At 42.4% G+C, this 18,330-nt stretch overlaps 1 protein-coding gene across 1 annotated transcript in view; it reads right to left on the reverse strand.

Moving 5' to 3' along the window:
• The window catches only part of smyd3 (SET and MYND domain containing 3), a gene marked incomplete at its 5' end in the record, with an annotated part of 78,484 nt that overhangs the window by 45,991 nt on the left and 14,163 nt on the right, over positions 1–18,330 (reverse strand). Inside the window, 4 exons of the mRNA XM_079997233.1 lie at positions 15,158–15,312; positions 16,783–16,840; positions 17,326–17,433; positions 17,529–17,592. Coding sequence (XP_079853359.1) covers positions 15,158–15,312; positions 16,783–16,840; positions 17,326–17,433; positions 17,529–17,592 — 385 coding nt within the window. The remainder of the gene's footprint in view (positions 1–15,157; positions 15,313–16,782; positions 16,841–17,325; positions 17,434–17,528; positions 17,593–18,330) is intronic.

Below are 18,330 nucleotides of genomic sequence, written 5' to 3' on the forward strand. Positions count from 1 at the left end.
ATCAGACTTTCATATTGAGGTGGGTTCAAGGGCTGATGATGGAATGATAAAAGAAAATTTAATGATAAAAAAGATAAGAAATACATTTTATTAAAGTATAATTCATATTTGTATATTTGTATAAAATGTCAAAATGACACCATGTGTGTACCACATTCCATTACACCATGAAAAATGTGTGATATTTCAGCATTATTCTGCTTATCATGCAGCCCTACTGCCAATGAGACGTATTGTATTTTGGTATATAGATTTTAAATTTAGGTCTAATGTGCCAAAACAATGTGCATTAAAAAAAACAGTAAAAAGAAAAATAAAAGTGGACTTTCATATTTCTCTGGTTTTTGTCTGTCTCAATTTCTGTTTGCTCTGCCAAACACACATTCCACCACTGACCTTTAAGTCTGTGCTGCGTGTTTGTTTGTATGCATGTGGGTATGTGTGTCTGAGAGAGAGGAACGAGAGACAGAAAGGGAGTAGAGAGAGAGTAGCCATATTTTGGTGTTCTCCAGTGTTGAGAGCCTCTTCTGACTTCCATTATGCATAAACCCAATACTCACAAATATATATATATAGATTCAAGATTCAAGAGGTTTATTCGTCACACACATACAGTGGGGAAAAAAAGTATTTAGTCAGCCACCAATTGTGCAAGTTCTCCCACTTAAAAAGATGAGAGAGGCCTGTTATTTTCATCATAGGTACACCTCAACTATGAGAGACAAAATGAGAAAAAAAATCCAGAAAATCACATTGTCTGATTTTTAAAGAATTTATTTGCAAATTATGGTGGAAAATAAGTATTTGGTCAATAACAACAGTTCATCTCAATACTTTGTTATATACCCTTTGTTTGCAATGACAGAGGTCAAACGTTTTCTGTAAGTCTTCACAAGATTTTCACACACTGTTGCTGGTATTTTGGTCCATTCCTCCATGCAGATCTCCTCTGGAGCAGTGATGTTTTGGGGCTGTCGCTGGGCAACACGGACTTTCAACTCCCTCCAAAGATTTTCTGTGGGGTTGAGATCTGGAGACTGGCTAGGCCACTCCAGGACCTTGAAATGCTTCTTACGAAGCCACTCCTTCGTTGCCCGGGCGGTGTGTTTAGGATCATTGTCATGCTGAAAGACCCAGCCATGTTTCATCTTCAATGCCCTTGCTGATGGAAGGAGGTTTTCACTCAAAATCTCACGATACATGGCCCCATTCATTCTTTCCTTTACACGGATCAGTCGTCCTGGTCCCTTTGCAGAAAAACAGCCCTAAAGCATGATGCTTCCACCCCCATGCTTCACAGTAGGTATGGTGTTCTTTGGATGCAACTCAGCTTTCTTTCTCCTCCAAACACGACAAGTTGAGTTTTTACCAAAAAGTTATATTTTGGTTTTATCTGACCATATGACATTCTCACAATCCTCTTCTGGATCATCCAAATGCTCTCTAGCAAACTTCAGACGGGCCTGGACATGTACTGGCTTAAGCAGGGGGACACGTCTGGCACTGCAGGATTTGAGTCCCTGGCGGCGTAGTGTGTTACTGATGGTAGCCTTTGTTACTTTGGTCCCAGCTCTCTGCAGGTCTTTCACTAGGCCCCCCCGTGTGGTTCTGGGATGTTTTCTCACCGTTCTTGTGATCATTTTGACCCCACGAGGTGAGATCTTGCGTGGAGCCCCAGATCGAGGGAGATTATCAGTGGTCTTGTATGTCTTCCATTTTCTAATAATTGCTCCCACAGTTCATTTCTTCACAACAAGCTGCTTACCTATTGCAGATTCAGTCTTCCCAGCCTGGTGCAGGTCTGAAATTTTGTTTCTGGTGTCCTTTGACACCTCTTTGGTCTTGGCCATAGTGGAGTTTGGAGTGTGACTGTTTGAGGTTGTGGACAGGTGTCTTTTATACTGATAACGAGTTCAAACAGGTGCCATTAATACAGGTAAGGAGTGGAGGACAGAGGAGCCTCTTAAAGAAAAAGTTACAGGTCTGTGAAAGCCAGAAATCTTGCTTGTTTGTAGGTGACCAAATACTTATTTTACCAAGGAATTTACCAATTAATTCATTAAAAATCCTACAATGTGATTTCCTGGATTCTTTCCCCCCATTCTGTCTCTCATAGCCGAAGTGTACCTATGATGAAAATTACAGGCCTCTCTCATCTTTTTAAGTGGGAGAACTTGCACAATTGGTGGCTGACTAAATACTTTTTTGCCCCACTGTACATTCATACATACATGCAGTGAAATGTTGTTGCAACGCCCCCGGAGATTATGCACAATAGTGACTGATTCCTAAAACGTAATGCAGTTAGTGAAGAGAATAATATAATATCCATCCATATATATATATATATATATATATATATATATATATATATATATATATATATATAGGATGTAACGGTCACCGTTCAAGATGTTTTTGATACAGAAAAACAACAGGCCAGAGAAATTACCTTGATTTAAAAAAAAAAAATGGATTTATTAAAACTAACATCATAATGTGTGATCTTTTTTTACTTTGAGCCATGGTGCAGCAGACCTGACCCATATCCTGGGGTGTCTTCTTCGCAGCGTATAAAACAAAAACGGCTCTTCTATAAAAAAAAATTTTTAATGTTTTTGTAGCATTGTAGTAGTTATAAACAAATACAAACGAGAGAAACAAGTGTGTTTTTATATGGAAAGTTGCAATTGTTTTTCCCTCCAACCTAATTGTGTGCATCCTCCAGTAAAAATATAAAAATGCAATTACTCTATATGTTGAACAAATAGTGACGTCCAAATCGAGTACTCGAATACTCATGCCCATCCTTAATGTCGTCAACAAGTCAGAATATTGCCGTTATCATGATGTGAATTTTTGAAGTCATATTAAAAATGACACTGGTATTATCATGAACAACACAATATGGCACTAGCCTGGCATCGCTAGCCTGGCAAGACCAATTCGCAAATGCGTATAAATCTGGACTCCCCTTGTCATTTTCAATTTCCAAGAGGCGTTAACAATGCGCGCAGACCAAAATGTCTCTGGAGGCAATTGGATAGACCTACAGCCAATCAGAGCAACAAAACATGTGATGTAGTGCTGAGCAAGTGAGTTGGTAAATTAAACTTTGACCAAATCTACAGCAAAAATATCCGCTATCCCCTAAATGGGGATAGCGGATACAACAGACTGTTCCACGTCAGCGGCAGCCATCTCCGTAAGGTGTGTCAACTACAGTAGCTCTTCTGTGTGATCGGACCAGACGGGCTAGCCCCCTCACGCACATCAATGAGCCTTGGGCGCCCGTGACAATGACGCCAGTTCACCAGTTGTCCTTCCCTGGACCACTTTTGGTAGGTACTAACAAGTCGTCTAGCCGTCACAATTTGGCCCTTGTCAAAATTGCTCAGATCTTTACGCTCTTTACACCCATTCTTCCTGCTGCCAACAGATCAACTTCACTGACTGTAAACTGACTGTTCACTTGCTGCCTAATATATCCCAGCCCTTGACCTTGAGATATATAGGTACTCCTCACTTAATGACCTATGATGTTCGGACTTACAACCAGCTCTCTGACCAGTCTGTAATTGTATGCTGCGTACAATACCGCGGCGTCTCACCGTCAAGCATCTCATCGCGCATCAATGTTCTCAGTCCCGTTCTCGCAGTCTGTCAGTATTCACTACACTAGCGTTCACAATGGCCACGCCCCTTTACCGTGAAATGACACAGGTCCTCACTTATCGACCAATAAGCTTAACGACCTGGTCCTAAGAACAAACTCGGCCGTTAAGTGAGGAGTACATGTACAGTCCACACACACACACACACACACACACACACACACACACACACACACACACACACACACACACACACACACACACACACACACACACACACACACACACACCTTTCCATTTCCCCCGTCCAAAACTCCATCCTCCTCCTCTCTCCTCCCCTTCTCTCATACCCCCTATCTACCTCCTCACCTCATTCTCTACCTCCTTCTATCTCTCCTTGCCAGAAATAGTCTATGTTCCCTCACCTGTGAAACTAGGAGATGCCCTTGACTCACAAGGACAATTCTGTGTTCTAATCTGTGCAGGCCTCTTGCGAAGGAAAGCGCATATCATTAAACGAGCACACAGAACACATCATTATTAAAAATGGCATTTATTTATGGCCCTCATTGAAATAAATCTCAAGATTTTACAGAGAAAATGATGATGGGTAATATCAAATAATAATAAATTATAATATATTGCTGAATAAATACAAAAAAAAGAGGTAAGAGGTATGTCTGAATCTCCCTCGTCCTGTGAGACTTACTCCGAGATTCTGAGATCAATCAGTCAATTTCAGTGCGTGGGTCATTAGAAGACATTATAAGACATCTGTGGTGTGTGTGTGTGTGTGTGTGTGTTAGAACTGGATTACATGTAGCCTGAAGCAACGATCACACACACACACACACACACACACACACACACACACACACACACACACACACACACACACACACACACACACACACACACACACACACACACACACACACACACACACACACACACTTTGATAAATGTATGTGTGCGGGGCATAATGGATACACAGCCACACGTTATTCAACAAACTGTACCCGACAAGAACACAAGAGCAGAAACCTGAACATGCATGCACACAGCTCGGAGGAATGACTTGACCATCTGCCTATCACCTTCATGAATCACAACAGGACAGGGAGATCAACACACATCAGCAGCCATATGATGGACACCCACGCACGCACGCACGCACGTGCACACACGCGCACACGCACACACACAGACACACACACCTCGGTCAAGACTCAATAGCACCGCCTCCTGACTGCTTGGGAGATTTGAAGAACATACAGTTTGTGTTGTTGATGTATTTTGACTTGCATGTTGTCTAAATGCATGAGTCCCTTGACCATGTATAACGGATATAAACCTACAAATAATCTGGCAATGAGAAAATGGGTTTGGATTTTTGATGTTGCTGATTTACTCATAAAACACAAGCATTAGCTTAATAAAAAAACAAACAAAAAAATAAATACTAACACACACACACACACACACACACAGAGAGTTAGTTATAGGCATAAATTGAAGGACCTTCACATTGTCATTCCACCCTACAACTATGCTACTGGCATACAGTATGTGTGTGAGTGAGAGAGAAAGAGGAATAGAGAGCTAGAGAAGGGAATAGGAAGGTTGAAAATAGAGGTGGAGAGTGGCAGGAAGATCTTTCGCAAACCTTTTCCTTAGCATTAATCCCATGTCTTGAAAAAAACCCTTAAACTGCAACTTTGATCTCATTCATCCTTCAATAGCTGGTAATCTCCCCTCCCCTTCTTCTCAAATCCCTCCCCCCGCTTGTTACACGTAGTTAGAGGTTCGTTATTTCACATTCTTCCTTTCCCCATCCTGTTCTGACCCCTTCCAATGATCATCATCCCCCCTCCTCTCTCATCCTTCTCTTTTTGGTTTATGGAAAGTGCTGACGAGACAAAAATTGCTCTGCAAGATGAGATCAATAAAGCGCGCGTGTGCGCTCACACACACACACACACACACACACACACACACACACACACACACACACACACACACACACACACACACACAATGACCTGAAATTCCCATTTGCAAATTGGCACATCAAAGCATGAATTCTCATATACCCTAAAATAAAGGGTATATGACAAAAATGCTTTTCCAACGGGTTCCATTGTTTCCAAACATGGATGGCTATAGGGCCTTTGTTTCTAGCCTGTCATTATTCACAGATAAAGTAAGAAACATAAAAAAATGAACTTCAAAGCTGCCTCAAAATTTTTTACCTCATTATTAACGGCCACTATACATCACCATGGTAACAATCGCCACAGGCTGATGGAAGTTGAGCTCAGCAGAGAAATGAATGAATGTGTGTATGTGTGGTGTGTGTGTGTGCCTGTGTGCGTTGGGGGGGGGGTAAATATGGTACTGAATAGCATACAATGAATACTGTACAGGACATGTGCTTAAGGTTTTGTCAACGGAAATAAAGTCAAACAAAACATGAATGCACTTGAATGCTGCTGGCATCAATTATTATGATATAATTACAGTTTATCTCAAAAGAGATGAAAATATATATATTTTTTAATATTTCATTACCTGTAATCGATGCATTTAGTGGAAAACTACATACAGTGTCATATGACTTGCAGAATGACATTATGCATAAAAGGTGTGGCCTATCACGATGAAATTAAGGAAACTAGACATGGTTATAGAGGTAAAGCAATTACAACTTAATTTACATCTACAGATGGAAAGGAGAGCAAAAGCCAAAGTCCAATGCAGAGACCAGGTGATAGAGGAAAGGAGAGGAGAGGATAGAGAAGGGGGAAGGGATGTAAGAGAGGTTGAGAGCAGTAGCGTATAGATGGGAGTACAGGAGAAAAGCACAGGTGAGGAAAGAGGAAAGAAGGGAATAGAAGGACCGGGAGAAGTAGATACAAAAGAGGACAAATACACTGGACGTGTGCAGATTCCACAAGGCTGCATGAGTGCGTGCGGTGTCCAAAATGTGTTTCTCTTCTTTTCACAATTCATTCATTTTGTTCCTAGCCACTGTCTGCTTTCCTCTCCCTATTTGTTTTCGCCACGCCCGCACAAACTCTTCAGCGTGGGGTAACTTCACGCTTCCGTGCTGCGTGTCTGTCTGGAGCTGTTCGTTAAACACTGCTGCCGCGGACGCAACTCAGAAGGCTCTGACAAATCTTGTGTGACTTGGTGGTTCACCATTATAACTGTTCAGGATGCCATTTCTTCCTTGTTTAACGTTTAATATAAAATTTGTTTTCATCACAAGTCTTGATATTATTCACATGTGAATTAAACTGAACAATACGTTTTTTGGAGGAGCTGGAAAATGGTTAATGGAGTAATTAGTAATAGTGTGTTTACCGTGTGGATACTCAAAACACATTTACTAGCGTTCCTGATTAGCGATTTGTTAACAAGAGGAAACGTGAACAAGAATAAAAAACAGAGAAATTGCAAAAACCACAACAACTCCTGAACTCACAACTTCCCCAAACTCTGTCGGGCAGGATTTAATTGTCAGTGCACACAAACACTTAAATCCACGCACGTACATAAAAAGAAAATAAAAAAATAAAAAAAGCCCGTCCATTTCAGCTGGGACCCCAGAAATAAAAACCACCAGTGTGAACGGTCAGGCAGACAGTGTTTTGATAAGTAGACATATGGAATACAAAAGAAGATCACACGGCCCCGCTGAGCCGAGCGCAGTCAGGTGTGTTTGCGCCGGCCTTAGATGGAACCGAGGGAGTTCAGCGCTTGGATGGAGTTTGACAGACAAGAGGCAAGCCACAGAGACAGGTCGAGGTGGAGGGAGATGAGATACCTGGGATGGAGGGAGCGGGTTAAACACAGACACCCACGGAGAGAACTCTGCTGTACACTCTTATATTTATATTCAGGGTGAATATTTATATTCAGGGCGGATTGCTGCACTAAATGTTATGGAGCCGGGCAGAACCTTTGGCTTTTTCTTTTTATTATTTAAATGTTTGATTTCAAATTTTTACGCAGAGCTTAAGCAGAGAAATGAAGGAAAAGCCCCAAGGAAAGACCGAGGGAATAAAACTGGTCTGGTGGATTGTGTTCATATGTGGGTAGACTCGTGAATTCTGCCTCGAACTCCACTTGAAATGAGTGCGATACAAGTGAGAAAGACCATTTATCAAAATGTTGAAACCAACACACACACACACACACACACACACACACACACACACACACACATTGTATTTGACACCATCCTTCTGTCCCCCTCCACTACCAAAAGGACATCAATTAGTGTGTGTGTGGGAAGTGTTGGAACGACCGAAGAGAAAAGAGGGAATAAGGCAAAAGGAGGATGGAGAAGAGAAGAGAGATGCCATCTATAACAGCTGGAGCCATGAAGCCGTTCACAAACCCCACCCCACCCCAAACTGACACACACACACACACACACACACACACACACACACACACACACACACACACTACAAATAGATGAAGGTATACACAGAATGTTCTCACTTTCTCAATCCCGCTACACTGCAATCTTTTCAACTTTCCCCCTCTCATTTCGCCACTATCCTCTCCTTTTTTGTCACATTGTCGCTAATTTCCCTGCTCGCCTTTTATCATCCCCTCATCCTGCCTGTCTCTCCCGTCTCCTCCTCGCTTTTCCTCTTTCCTTGAGCCTTCTCCTTTCCGGCCTCACTCCTTCGGCCCTGCCTCTCTCTAAAGTCCTCCTCCTCTCTCTCCTCATCACCACCCCTATGCACAATCACACACACACACACACACACACCCAGACACACCCAGACACACACACACACACACACACAAGTCAATTAAACAAATGGTTTCCATTCTGTCTTTCACGTCTGTGACTATATTAACGATGCAAAATCATTACACTAAGCCAAGATTCTGAGAGTGAGAGATTACTCTAAGCCTAAGCTAATTAGCCAGGGCCTGTGGCACTGTCCATTGCAACGGCAGACAATAGAAAAGGAGATGAGATAAGGTTGAACATACCAGCCGTGAAAAACGCCTTCACACATTCCACCTGTAAACACAAATGCGCACCAGCACCACGCACACTTGCAGCCTCCGTTTAAGCATTGCCTTCCTCACCCGTCTTCCAACGTTCATGAGTTGAATAAAAACAATTATTTCTCCTATCCATTTTTTTTTTCTCCCCAATCCATTCTTCCAAACACTTGTACACCCCCGTCATGTGAATAAGTTATCAAGATTTGATTCTTTGTTCCAGTTAATATGTTTGGAGAGTGATAACATTTCCCTTTTGCACCACATCGAGCTGCTCAACAGATGGCCCAGAAATACAACGGAAAGTAGGGAGAATATATTACACCTACACACAGAAACTGAAAATTGCATCCGGAATTATAGAAAAAATATCTCATGCATGAATTTATGCACTCTGTCGCACGCATTTGGCATTTTTGACCATACTTCAATCTGTAAAATTAGTATGTGACTATGCAGTGGAATACCTCTTCCAGTAAAAGAAACCCAGCCACATGATTATCGCACGCACGCACGCACGCACGCACACACGCACACACGCACACACGCACACACACACACACACACACACACACACACACACACACACACACACAGTTAAAGTAAGAAAATTTCTTACAGTCCTATACATGCTGTCAGGTGTGTGTATGACACATAAATCATCTTCCTCCACGGGTCATGCACAAGCATTTACAACGTACTTTTCCACAGGGACTTTTCTTCCTTCCGACATTGTTAAATTATGTGCGTGCGTTAAGTGCGTGAGCCTGCCTACCCAGAGCTCTGGTTATACACACTTATCAAACTATAAATTCAGCTTCTTTGACATTTTAATGGAACACACCTACAGAATATCCCTCGTTCTATTCTCTCCCTTCCTCACCAATCTTCTCCAATGTGATTCATTTCGCAACCTTCCTCTTTGTCTTCTGACTGTTGTCAATACCTAACTTTCTTCCTGCATGTTTGTTCCACTCTTCTCATTTAAATGTTCTTTCCATTGTATTACTACTAATACTTGTTGCTACCATTGCATTCTATGTATTCTTTTCTTGGGTCAGAAAAGACATACTGCTTACTACTTATAAAAGAAAGGAAAACTCCAGTATTTCCTTAACCTTAGGCTTATTTTTCAATTATTGGTAGTCAACCCAAGTGACAGCATATAGAAAAACAGGGCATAGGGTAAAAAATATCTTTAACCATATCTATTAAGAAAATGTAGAATTCCTATGAATGAAAAAAAAATGTATATCACACAATCTACAAACAAAACTGAAGACAGAATAGAAGGAAAAACACAAATTGAGAGTGCCAGGGATGGAGGGAGAGGGCAAACGGAGGGAATGGCGATGAAGAAGGGAGGGAAACCAGACGCAGTGAATGGATGAATGTGAGACGGAACGAGGCCCCGAGGAGCGGGTCTACGGCAGATAAGAGAGGAGAGCGTGTGTTTTATGGGGTAATGTGGTGGTTGCAAGCAGAAAGTGTGTGAGAAATGGGTCTCTGAGCAGCGAGGACTGATTCAGCATAACAATAAGTCCATGGACACACACAAACACGCACATATATACAGATGCATGTAAGCACACACACATACTGCACAAGCATAGAAGCAAGCAAGACATGGCTGTAGCATAAGGATGTGTAGGTTAAGGTTGCCTGTGTGCATGAGCATGCACCCACATTCATTTGCACACAAACACGAGCACATAATACTGCAGGTTAATACCTAGCGCACACCCACACACACACACACACACACCCCCACACACACACACACACACACACACACACACACACACTTGGGGGAAAGCAATAAAATGTGTTGCAGACAGATCTCATCTGTCACTGCATATTGCACCACTGCAACCTGACCAATAAACACACACTCAAATGCCCCATCCACAAATGCACACACCACTGCAGTGTAAAGCACTATACAATAGATCAGAACCAGTGCAGACACAGTGTAAAACACACACACACACACACACACACACACACACACACACATACTTTATATACTTACAAATGGATACAGGCACACACACAGACACAAACACACAGTATAACACAAATCCACTCCCTCAGCATTCCTCTAGGGTATATTAAGCCCAGTAATGATGCTGTGGCTTTATTTCATCGCTATTACCGCTGCTGTTATATATACATATATATGTGTATGTGTGTGTGTGTGTGCGTGCGAGCGTGTGTGTGCGCGCGTGCACGCACGTAGAGGAAAGAGTAGCTACTGTATTAATATTAAGAATGGTTTACTAGCACCGCACACATGCCTACTGTAACCACCCCTGTGGACACACGGACATACACACACACACACACACACGGACACACACACACACACGGACACACACACACACACACGGACACACACACACACACACACACGGTAATGACCTATTTTGTTGAGCACACCGAGAGCATTCCCGGGTACATGCAATATCTTCCAATTTGGACTTTAGCCATTAGAGAGATGGAGGCATGATGGGGGGAAGTGGGAGAAAGAGAGGAACAGGAGAAGGAAAAGAACAACATGGATGAAAGCAGAGAGAAGGAAAGAGCGAAGAGGAAGACAGGTACAGGTGCTTGCAAGAGAGAGAGGCGTTAATGAGAGTGAGCAGAGAGATGGAAAGGATAAAAAAAATAGATAACTACACAGCTAGAGATGGTAAAAAATGAAAAATGGAGAGATGGAAGGACTTCTCTTCATTTTGAGACCACCTATGCAGGGAGCCGTCCATGTGTTCACAGCTCCCCCTGTTGACATTCTCCTTAAGAGCACTCCAAACATCGACTCGGAGCCAAATGGAAGTTTCATCTCTTGCCATTTTCAGGACTAATTTCTAAGTCATTCTACAGAGATTTTTGCTGTCCTAATGCCATGTTAATTTTTAAGTTTCCCTGACTAATCATAAGAAGAGAGATTTCCTTCACATGTGACGACAGTGTTGACGTCCCACCCACAAATCACACCCAAATGTCAGTTATTTAATGCCATAGCAACAAGTAATGTTAACAAGTAATGCACCAAACTGGACACAGTTCACAAAAAATATGTATTAGTTTTGTTTTTTACACCGTTGCTAAACTTTAAATTTGATTAGAAGATTAGCAATGAAAAAAATAAATTCACAACAATATGACTATTGGTTGAAAATGAAATGTTTCTCTGAAATTCTGCAGTAAAATTAGGGAGTTTTCCCTATTGTCACACATTATTTTCATGTTTCACTACACAAATACTGTACATTTTTAAATAGACCAGCACTACACATCTGTTCTTTTAACTAAGTGGGAAAACACATACTGATAAGTTGGCAAAGTTACAAGATTCTTGTTCATTGTTACATTAAAGTGGAAAGTACACGCATGGCTGAAAGTTGTTAAAAATATTAACAAGCAGTTCTCCTTTCCGCTCGTTAAGGAGTCACCCACACCCACACACACACACACACACTAGAGTAGGTCAGATATGGCTTCAATTCAGCTCTATGGTGTATAACTTAAAGCACTGATTCCCAACCTGTTTTATTTGGAAACCCCCCATTCTTACACCTACAACAGCTGCCCCCACCCCAAACTGCACACGCACACATTGAATAATATCACAGAGTAATATTTTGTATAAATATAAGAAAATAACTCTTGAGATATAACCAACCTTTGTTTTTTGGTTTCCAATAAGATATCTGCGGCATTCCATCTCATGTTATGTCACTTATCACAGATATATACGGCATATTATTGCATGGAGAAAGCAGATTACCGTTGTATAATACTTTCGATATTGGAATCAGAATACTAAGGATGCAATATGAGCACCCTTTTACAAGGTCTTGTGTACTTTTCTCTGGTAGATACTGTATGTTATGATTTTGCGCACAATGTACCTGAATCTATTTTTGACATCCTCCGATGAGGTAGCGCCTGGGGGCCACCAGTGATGTCTTCACCTTAAGGAGGGCCTGGACCCCAGATTGGGAACCAGTGACCTACAGGATGCAGTACACTGAATGAACAGGAATGACCTTGCTACAGGAGACTAAAGCAAGGGCTCACAACCGCGTTTTTTTCCTGATGAGTCCAATATAAAGGGGATGTTCCTCTCCATACTGTTGTACGTGAAACTATGCACTTTTCTCATTGCCGTTCTCTCTCTTTTATCCAGTCAATACCCAGTGTGTGTGTGTGTGTGTGTGTGTGTGTGTGTGTGTGTGTGTGTGTGTGTGTGTGTGTGTGTGTGTGTGTGTGTGTGTGTGTGTGTGTGTGTGGCTTGAAATCCCTTTCTAGACCTCAACAGACCATCGCTGAATCCTGTTCACAACATTATTCTGCCTGGTCTTGGCCACGGAATAATTCTCTGGTCCTCACCTGGCTGCTTTCAATTACCATTTCCCACCATTACCCCCCTTGAATACAGAGACACACACACACACACACACACACACACGCACGCACACACACAATCTTACTGGAATGCTTACACCATAAAAGCCTAAAATCTCCAAAAGGAGTCACACAAACGAGAGAGAAGAGAGAAGAGATGAGAGAGAAAGGGTTGAGTTTTCAAAATCACTTTTATGTATGGTATATACGGATTCTGGTGGCACAAGCACAAAAAATGGGAAGACAATTCAATGAACAAAGCAATAAATAGAGAGAGAAGCAAATGTCTACATAATGGTTTGCGGTTTCAATTGTCATGACAGCAGCTGGTCTGTTTTAACAGTATAAAGCCTTAGGTTGTTCTGAGAACACACACACACACACACACACACACACACACACACACACACACACAGCTTCTTGGCTCCCCTGGTGTGTGTGAGTGTCTAAGTAACCTCATAACAACATACACTACTCACAAAAAGTTAGGGATATTTGGCTTTCGTGTGAAATTTATGGAAAATGTAAAATGTTCACGCTACAGTGATATTATATCATGAAAGTGGGGCATTTAAGTAGAAGCATGCAATGGTGATTTCCTCATCTCAAACAATTTATTGAAACAAAAGCCAACAACAGTGGTGGGTTTACCACAACAAAAAATGCCAATGTCTCAATAACTTGTCATGTGCCCTTGAGCATCAATTACAGCTTGACAACGACGTCTCATGCTGTTCACAAGTCGACTTGACCCCACTCATCTTGAAGGGCGGCCCTCAGGTCATTGAAGTTCTTGGGTGCAGAGTTACGAGCCTCTACACGACGACTCAGCTGATCCCATAGGTTTTCTATGGGATTCAGGTCTGGACAAAGTGCAGGCCACTCCATTTGAGGTACCCCAGTCTCCAGCAGCCGTTCCCTAATGATGAGACCTCGATAAGCTGGAGCACTGTCGTCCATGAAGATGACGTTAGGCCTGTGTTGTTCATGCAGGGGCACAATGACTGGACTAATGATGTTATTCAGGTAGTATGGGCTTGTCACTGTACCATTCACAAAGTGTAGGGCAGTTCTGTATTGACTAGACACACCTGCCCACACTGTAACACCACCACCACCACCACCACCAAAGGCTCGTCTGGTGACAACAGTGGCTGATGCATAGCGCCCTCCTTGACGTCTTCAACATCGTTGGTGGCCATCATTTCTGCTCAACGTGAATCGACTTTCATCAGAGAACAGCGCTGAAGCCACTGGTCCCTCGTCCAGCGTAAATGCTCCCTGGCCCGTGCAAGACGATGATGCCTGTGCCTGGTGGGAGTGGTCAGGTACCCTTGCAGGTCGTCTAGCACGCAGACCACGCTGATGTCAAGGGTTTCGAATGGTCTGACGTGACACTTAGGTGTCTCTCACCTCCCTTAAATGTGCCTGGGGTTGAGTGGCATCATCATCCGCTTCCGCAGGGCACTGTTCACAATGAAGCGGTCATCAGAGTGGGATGTGGCCAAAGGACGTCCACTTCTATGGCTTTCTGTGACTCTTCCAGTGTCTCTGTATCTCTGTTGCAACCTGCTGATGACACTCTGTGACACTCTAAGCTCAGTGGCCACTTCCCTCTCAGAACATCTTGTTTGAAGCCTCACAATGGCGAGGTACTGTTGATCAGTTGTTAGGTGTCGTCTTGGTCTCATGATGTCAAAATGTGAACAGCATGATGAAGAGGACTGTTTAAATACCAATTCTAATTGAACCAGGAAATGTATTGGTCGACTCATGGATTAAACCCCCGTTGTGAATTTTGCTGTTCAGCTCCTTGTTAGAGAACAGCAGGTTGTGCAAAAAGTACTGAAACATTGAACAGTTGGACATGTGCATTCAAAAGTTTAGAGAAGGTCAAATTAAGTTCACCTGTAAAGGTTATAGTGCATTTTAGATTCATCCTGAAATTTCACCCAAAAGCCGAATATCCCTAACTTTTTGTGAGTAGTGTATGTCTAAGATTTCTTTGTGTGTGTGTGTGTGTGTGTGTGTGTGTGTGTGTGTGTGTGTGTGTGTGTGTGTGTGTGTGTGTGTGTGTACAGTATTAGTGCTTAGCATACCTTTGCAAGCAGGCTGAGGGGTTCTTGGCAGGAAGGTGGAAGTTCTGATGTCATGTGCTGTGTGAGATCAGGTATTTCCTGCTGCAGGTAGATGTGCAGCATGGAGGCCAACTGGGACATACCCTGTCTCTTCTGCTCCGACATAGAACTGAGGTCTATCAGAGAAAAAGCACATGTGTGCATATTATATCTTTTAAGTGTATTATGCCCTAGACAGGTGGAAAAAAGACCTTGATAACAAACACATTGGATCAAAGATGCGGCCTTGTGTTTAAATTACAACTAATGTCTGTATTATGGATGTGCAAAGGTTCATAGGGGTTGACCTGCAAATGTGCTAGGCCAGCTGAGAGATATACACTGATCAGCCACAACATTAAAACCACCACTTATATTGAGTAGCTCCCCCTCATGCTGCCAAAACAGTTCTGACCCGTCGAGGCATGGAGTCCACAAGACCCTTGAAAGTGTCCTGTGGTATCTAGCACCAAGACGTTAGCAGCAGATCCTTTAAGTCCCAAGTGGGTTGCGAGGTGGCCCTCATGGATCAGGCTTGTTGTTCCAGCACATCCCAGAGATGCTACATCAAATCAGACCCTAACACCAGCCATCCACATGATGTAGAAGAAAACTTGATTCATCAGACCAGGCCACCTCCTTCCATTGCTCCATGGTCCAGTTCTGACGCTCGAGTGTCCATTGTAGGCACTTTTGGCAGTGGACAGGGGTCAGCATGGGCACTCTGACCGGTCTGTGGCTACGCTCCCCAAACACAGCAAGCTGTGATGCACTGTGTGTTCTGACATCTTTCTATCGTAGCAGCATTAACTTTCACAGCAATTTGTGCTACAGTAGCATCTTCTGTGGGACTGGACCAGACGGGCTAGACTTCACTCCCCAGGCTCATCAATGAGCCCATGGGCCTGTCACCGGTTCACCAGTTGTCCTTCCTTGGACCACTTTTGGTAGGTACTGACCACTATGTACCAGGAAGCCCCCGCACAAGACCTGCTGTTTTGGAGATGCTCTGACCCAGTCGTCTATCCATCACAATTTGGCGCTAGTCAGTTGCTCAGATCCTTACGCTTGTCCATTTTTCCTGCTTCCACACATCAACTTCAAGAACTGACTGTTCACTTGCTGCCTAATATATCCCACCCCTTGACAGGTGCCACGGGAACAACATGATCAATGTTATTCACTTCACCTGTCAACATTTAATGTGTGGCTGATCTGTGTACAGTCATGGATGCAAATACTGCTTGTACACCTTTGCCCATTCTTCTTTTCTAAACTGCTCCAGCTCAGATTGAAGGGCGCCTTCTTCCAAACTGCTGTTTTCAGATCTCTCTCCAGGTGCTCATTTTAATTTAGTCTCCTTCGCTGGACTTTTTGAAGTGTTTTGGGTCATTTTCCATGACCTAGAAGACACAGCTCTCAGACACAGAGTTCAACATTGCACTCCAAAATACCTTAGTAATCTTCAGATTTTATGATGCCTTGCATAGATTCAATGCAACCAGTACTAGAGGTGGCATGGCTGTCATCTGCAAATTATACAAAGCATCTTCTATAAAGGTTTAAAGAGATGTTGCTTCATCTTTAAACAAACAGTTGATACTTACGTGATTCATGTTCCTCCATGGTGTATAGTTCTTTATTGTGCTTCTCAGAAGGACTTAGCTGGAACAGAAGTGGACAGTAAAGTTTAGAATTGTTTTCAGTATTTTCCTGAGCTATTTTGCCACCTTCATTCCAGAGTGAGTCAGAGTACATTTGGGTACTTTAGAACCACATTAATCCAACTTTGAAAAGAAAAGAAAAAAAAAAAATCCTTTAATTGTCAGAATAATCCAGTGGTCAGCACTGTGCATCTGTCTGAACTAATGTCTAAACTGGCCATTAATATTATGGCATTATTGAAGTGATTTGAATTTGATTTGGAAAACAATTTCCGTCTCCATCTTCCTCGCCAATAAAGAAAATATGAACTAATTTTATGCAATTCTATGCAAATATATTCATCCAAAGTTTTGTCCTTCATGCTCCTTTGTTAACGATTCGCTCCATGAAATATATACTTGAGAGTGATCCATACAGAGACTTTTAGGTTCAATAAAAGGAATAGGGAAGCAGAGCTGGAAAACCGGAAGGATCTAGAGATGCACCATTGCAAAGATGATTCGAGCAGCCAGGCGGACTGAATCGGTTGGAGTCCTTGGTAGAAGGCTCTGAAGACACTTGCACTCTTTCTTATGGTCAGGCCACGCACGTCTCTGGAGAGGAAGAAACAGGACGTTGTCGCAAAGACGTACACAACTACTGATATGCATGCATTATAGGCTGTGTTGTAAAGATTCACACATAATACCTGGCAGGCAACGTTACAGTAGCGAGCCATCTTACACTGGGAGCACCTGCACAAGGACTCACATCTAGAGAGAAAAACAAAGTGAGATACAGGATTTAGTAATTGTGCACCTCGTACATTTCTTAAAAATATATACATTTCTATTAAAAAAAGGACAGAACATGAAAAAGTAATTTAAAATTAGACTCTTTATTGTCAGGATCATTGGTATCAACATTATTGTGGGCATTTACAACAAATTTAGTTTGTTGATTCGGATCTAAAAGGGCTCTGGACGTAGCTTGGAGTCACCGTTATTTAAGCTGTTCATCATGTCCTGTTGCTTTTTGTTTTGTTGGGGGGGGTTATGCTTACCATGTCCATTGCATACAAAGTTATACAAAACATACAGAGTGTGGGGTCAGTCCATTCATAGTCTGTATTCCATCCGTAAAGCAGTTCTGCTGCTGATTTGAAACAAACATACTGTAGTGATACTGCTTTACGCCAATATTTTATGACACGCTGCTTTACATTACTTTCGCATGCATGGAAGCAAGTGTAAAACAAAGATGGCGGGATGCAGCGCTTGGGGAAATTACTCATTGGATGGATTTTTTTTTAAACATTTGGCTGCCTGCTACTTTGCAGTGGCAACATAAGGTGGGGGGTGAATTAAAGTGTATATCTTCAATTTTGCAACATGAATTTATACCGTGGGCATGGTATTACAGGGAAGGGCTTACGGTTCAGAACCTTGGTCTAAAAACAGCATTCCCTTCTTAAATTTTTGTATTCTAAAACAAAAATCCAAATAACTACT

The sequence above is a fragment of the Zeus faber genome, assembly GCF_960531495.2.
Source record: "Zeus faber genome assembly, chromosome: 3".
Lineage (NCBI taxonomy): Eukaryota > Metazoa > Chordata > Actinopteri > Zeiformes > Zeidae > Zeus > Zeus faber.